The sequence below is a fragment of the Aureococcus anophagefferens genome (genome assembly GCF_000186865.1).
Source record: "Aureococcus anophagefferens unplaced genomic scaffold AURANscaffold_47, whole genome shotgun sequence".
Taxonomy (NCBI): Eukaryota; class Pelagophyceae; order Pelagomonadales; family Pelagomonadaceae; genus Aureococcus; species Aureococcus anophagefferens.
The window spans coordinates 225463-231219 of NW_008705602.1; the positions used below are offsets into that span (position 1 = coordinate 225463).

Sequence of the window (5757 nt, forward strand, 5' to 3'; positions counted from 1 at the left end):
GCGGCGCTCACTGCGCAATGCATGAGACGTTCGGTGCGTTAGGACCGAGACAGAGCCCTCGGGAACATCATTCCAGGGGGTGTTGCTTCGAAGTCTAACGCACGACTCGACCCCTGGAACTAAGTTGGCCCCCTCGTCGGTCGCCCCCCACCGTTAACGGCCGTCTCGTCATCCACGGGCTGCCCCGACGCGAACTAAGTTGCTCGCCTTCGACCGATGGTCTTTCCCGAGCGACTCGCAGCCGGGCCAGAGGCGCGGCAAGGTCCACAGACCGAGCGCCGCGCCAAGTCTTGGAACCGCTGCATCGGATGCCCGAGTCGGAAACCGAGGTCTACAACAAAATGATGTCACGGTTGAGCGTCAACAATCGAGCAAATCTACTTCAAGTTGCGACCGTGATAGCCGCGCGTCTCCTGGCGAAAAAAACGCAAGCACCTTCGCGCAGATAGGATGCCTAGGGGATGCCTAGGTAATGCTTGTCCCACTTGTCCCAAACTAAATATGAGGCGGAGTTAGTCCAATCTCTCCAGCTTACGATAGGTGGTTCGTGGGTGAATGCGAGTGCGCGCAGGTACCAGACAGCATACAGTAGTCTGATGGCACCTGCGAGGAGGTCCCAGGAGCCCAAAGAGCATGCGAGGAGGTCCCAGGAGCTCAAAGAGCAACCCTTTGAGCTGCTGCTTGGCATTGAGGAATCCCATTACCACACGGCTGGGTCCATGTGTCGGAGCTGGGACCTATGGAGGTCTAAGCGACAATTTGTCTGCACGAGAGGAAATTGACCGAAGTCAGAGGCAACACGATCGACGCATCTGGCTCTAAGGTCGGTCCAATTGATCACGTGGAGGTGCATTTCTAGACCGTCACCGTCTCCAAGCTTGTCAAGCTCACCACCGTCGTCGTGATGGAGCCGGAACCAGATAGGTGGCTGCCGTGTCATGTTGGATGCGAGGAAATGAAGCGTGATATCTTCGCACGTAGGCTTGTGACTCGAGATGTAATCCTTCGATGCCTGTGGTACATCCATGAAGCGTTCGATGAGAGACCGCTGTAGTATCGATGTGGTTCCTGTGGCCATGTTATAGAGATACTTACTCGTATTCTTACCATCAATACGATACCGCGAGTCGTTCAAGTAGCGCCCCGGCGCCTTATCTGGATGAAAGTATTTTGCGGTAGCTTCGGGGCTCTCGTATGCGACGGCCATTCGCCCATTGACACCCACGATTGACTTTGGAAACAGCGCTGCAACGGCTACAAAGGCTCGTACTGCGTGTTCGCTATACCTCACATCGTCGTCCTGGAGCATGGTCAGGGGGCCCATAGCTTGAGTTCCCGTATACCGGTTCAACAACGTGTTCTGTTCGTAAGTAAGCGTCTCCACAACAATACCATTGCTCCTTGCGAGGTTAGCGCAGTTATCAATGGATGGAGCTTTGAGTTTGTTGTTGTTCCACTGGACTAGGATTGCACCCACAACATCAGTCATGGCTGCGTATTGGCAAATTGTCTCTCTAAGCCGAGATGCGGCAGATGGGAGGTGAGACAGTATTGAGATAGTAACGCGAGGAGACAGCCTCCGAGACAAACCCCGGAATCCCAGGCACGCTTTCGGCGGTGTGCTCCATGCTCGCTCTTTATTGCGGCACCGACAGTAAGCATGCACGGTCTTTGACAGCTCTGTGTACATGTTTTTGTGCGATGCCACCTCCTGATAAGTGTCCGGCGGGGAAGACACAGCCAGCGACATTTGTAAAAGAGATAAAATCATGTTCATTAAAGAGACTAATGCTGCGGGGCGATTCGGAAAGTGTAGCGGGAGCTTTCGCACAGACGACCTAGTTTCCCAAAACCTCAGCCCGCTCGTCTTGGAAACATCATTTTAAAAATGTTCCCTCTCTCCCCGCCGGGCTAAAAACTAAAAAAAGCAACTCGACCGATTCCTCGAAAAAGCAACTCAAACAATCAGGCTGCGAGCAGCCCTTTTGCAGCGTCGATGGACGAAGTTCTCGTCTTCTCCAGCCCGTAGCTCGACGCAGGCGCAGAGTTGCGCAACGATCCCCGCGGCTGCGAGGACCGGAACCCTGTCGCGGACACATTCCCCGCGGGATGTCACTCCCGAGGATTGCGTCGCATCGCGCGCGGGGCGTCCCAAGGGGTCGGAAGAGGGTTTTCGGCGTCCCCCGCACCCTTTTCGACCGTGTTCGAGCGCACGGAGCATCGGGAATCGTTCGTCTATGTACCGCGGGCGTCCCATTTGATCCGCTCGGCCATCGACGTCGAAAACATCGACCGCCAACTCGCGCATAGAAACGTGGCGCGGCAGCCCGAGCGGCCCCCACGTCCAGAAACGCGGTCTGGGCCGACACCACCGCCCGAGCCCCGTCCCCAGTATGTGTCCGGTGGGATCGAGTACATCTCCAGCGGTGGAGGGCCACCCCGCGGTGCCGATCTCGGCCGTTTCGTCGTCCCCATGGAGGCCCGGAACGCCGACTTCACGGCGTCGGCCGCTGCAGTAGGAAATGTGCTGAATCCGCCTCAATGGCCCGAAGAACCCGTCCCACGCAATCACCTACTGCAGAGAGACACCTTCACCACTGCGGACTCGGCCACGCTCGGAGCGCGTCCATCGCGTGTAATTGCTTCAATAATCGCAACGATGCAGCTCCTGAGGTGTTGCTTTTGATAGTTTTTAGCCCGGCGGGCTCTCCCATATTTTCTAAGATTTTTTGAAGATGACGATGAGCGCGGGCTGCGCTTCGCAGAGCATGAGCGACTCGCCTCTTTCGGCGTGCAATGCGGGTGTCTCGGGGCATACGATCGTCCCAGCTTCCTCCGCTGGACACCGCGTGCTGGCATGTCGATGAATGATCGAATCGCCGGCAAACTTTGTTGGATTGGGCGTGTCACAAAGGCAGGGCGTTTGTGTACGGGAATGGCTGATGAGGCCCGAAATAAGATCTTCCCAACCGCTGGATTCGCCGCTGGACGCGAGGGGGGTCGCGGCTTCGAATCTCCCTTCCGCGAAGCGGCGCGGACGGCGCGGACGCGGCGGACGCGGCACGGGGTCATTTTTTTGTTCCAATGCGTGATCTCACGGATGAAATGAGATCTTCGATGCTGGGAGAGGTCGACAGGGAGATATGACCTCGCCTCTGCGGACAACGAGGCCAGGCGCCGCCCATGGCCTGGCTGCGTGAGCGCGCCGCAGGAGCCATCCGAGTTCCCCGACGCTCTGCGTTCCTGCTAGCCCCACCCGGTCCCTACGGCCCTAATGGAGCGGCCTACGCCGGCTCGGGGTCGCTCTGGCGCCGTTTGGAGTCTAGCCTGGCGTACTTGTCGTGCTTCGCCACAGGAAAATCTTTTTTTGGAGGGGAAGAGTGGAAACATGTCAGCAGCTCGGCCGGCGTTACCGACCGTCAGTGGCTCAGTCGGACTTACTGCAGATTACGAGCACTGGCAGGGCTGCCCGAGCGGCTGATGTTCTGCGAGGAGATCGTGTGCGCTAGAGTAACCCTCTCCTGCTGGGAATCAGGGCTGCCTTGCAGCCCCATCTCCCTCTTCCATTCTTAGTCTAGGCCAGGCCATTTCCCCTCAAGGCCAGCGAGGGCTGGTACAGCGCCCTTGGATGCGCTCACTTGAGTTGCCGCCGCGCCAGAAAAAAAGCCGCCCTGTAACGGAACATTCGAGTATGTTTTGCAACGGACTGGGGTAGCGATGAACCCCAGTTTCTTAGCGCGCGCCTCCCTCGCGTCCGGCGCGATCATTGGGGTCCTGTCGCAATCTTTGCCCCAGCTCCTTAGCATGCCATGTCCCAACCTATGCTCCGGACGCGGATGGTGCGATAGTGGCGACCGGCGCTGTCAATGCTACGCAGGTTATACAGGCGCTGACTGTGGCTTCTCCCGCGTACCTGCGCAGTAAATCTACTGGCAACTGATCTACAACCCTAGGCTCGCTACGAACGTGTCCATCAGGGCCTGCATGGGCAGATGAGGCAGACGCTATCACGGAGTCAGACGTTGCGCACTCGTCGATCGAGTGCTCGCGGCGAGGCCTTTGCGAGACCTCTTCCGGTAAGTGTATATGCGCGGAGGGCTGGGAAGGCGCGGCTTGCGAACGAAAGAGTTGTCCCAACGAATGCTCACTGAATGGGAGATGCGTGTCCATGAAATATTTTGCAACAACTCGTGAGCCGGGCTTCGGCCTAAACTCGTACACATTTGAGACCGATGGGTCGATGCCGAGCGTACCAGCATATGAAAATGTCTGGGACGCAACGATGCTGTACGGTTGCCTGTGTGATGAGGGCTTTTATGGCTTTGATTGCAGCCTGCGGATGTGCCCAAGCGGTGATGACCCGATGACCTTGATGGGGCAGACTGAGAAGCAACACCTGACGTGCACGGCGGACGATGGGTCGGTCCTTCTGGGCTTCGGAGGCCACTGGACGACCGAAATTTCGGCTAGCAGTAGTGCAAACCAGATCAAGAGCAAGCTTGAGGCCCTCCCGACCATTGCTCAAGTAGGAGGTGCGGATGCCGTGGGCATCAGCCTCTCGGCACCGTCAACGGTGTGGTGCTCTAAAGATGGATCGACGACGACAACGATAGAATTCTTGCAGGACTTTGGTGACCAGCTCCCCCTTGTCCAAGCCAATGTGGGCGCCCTGGTGCTGTCCACGGGAACGGCCTCGGTGTTGGCACAGAAGGCACGTGTTAGCTCGAAGGAAGACGCGGTTTGTTCCGGTCGGGGCATCTGTGATACAAGCCTTGGTAATTGTGACTGCAGTACACTTTCGACCTGCAGTACAAATTGCTGGACAACAAGCGACGGGTTTGGCAGGGAAGGGTCACGCGGCGACTGCGGAGCTGCACTTGTTGTAGTTGCCCACTGTGTCCGTACCTGCCCCATGTGTTGACCCGTCTAAAGAGAATATCTGGGGAATTATCATGCGACACACCACAGGTCAATGACTGCCCGGGTGAGGTACCATGCAGTGGCTTCGGGTACTGTGACTCGGTGACTTACACATGTAGCTGCCAGGATGGCTACTCTGGAGCGGACTGCAGCCTCATGACCTGTCCCAAAGGCCGATCTTGGTTCTCATACCCGACTGATGATGATTTTGCGCACCTTGCAATGACCGAGTGCAGTGACATGGGCAAATGCAACGTAGATTACGGCGAATGCGAATGTGCGCTGGGATTTGAGGGCGCAGCCTGCCAATATCTCTCCTGTCCCGGGGAAGCCCCGTGCAGCGACCATGGCGAGTGTCTAAGCATGAAACTTCTCGCTGAGGCTGCCACAGAAAACGGTGCGCCTATCAGAGCGTTCAGTATTCGTTTCAAGGGCAAGGGGGGGGTATCTTTTCTGTCAGTTCTCATTTGGACCTACCACAGGTGTCAGGACCGACCTCACGTACGGAGCGACACCAAATGATGCGCTCCGCTGGGATTTTGAGGCAATCCGTGGCTGCAAATGCAACTCGGGCTACACGAACTACGACTGCTCTGGCCAGTTGTGTCCCCACGGCGACGACCCTCTGTCAGACTACTCGCAGTACAATGAGGTCCAACTTGTGACCTGCGATCTTGATGACGACACATCATCCATTGTTTACTTCACTTTTCGCGAGGAAGTCACCGAGCCGTTGAACCCAGCTACATTAACTCTTTCAGAGCTCGAAGTTGCGCTTGAGGCGCTAGACACAATCTGGGATGTCAAAATCAGTCTCTATGTTGTGGGCGGCGACGA

The 5757-nt window shown here is 57.0% G+C and overlaps 1 protein-coding gene across 1 annotated transcript; it reads left to right on the forward strand.

Moving 5' to 3' along the window:
* Positions 1-3810: 3810 nt before the first annotated feature.
* On the forward strand, positions 3811-5076 carry AURANDRAFT_15598 (hypothetical protein; the record flags this gene model as incomplete). Its single annotated transcript, XM_009043266.1, has 4 exons — positions 3811-3895; positions 3954-4190; positions 4257-4401; positions 5001-5076. Coding segments are annotated over 4 exons (543 nt in total), but the record flags the coding sequence as incomplete, so codon positions are not given.
* Positions 5077-5757: the final 681 nt, after the last annotated feature.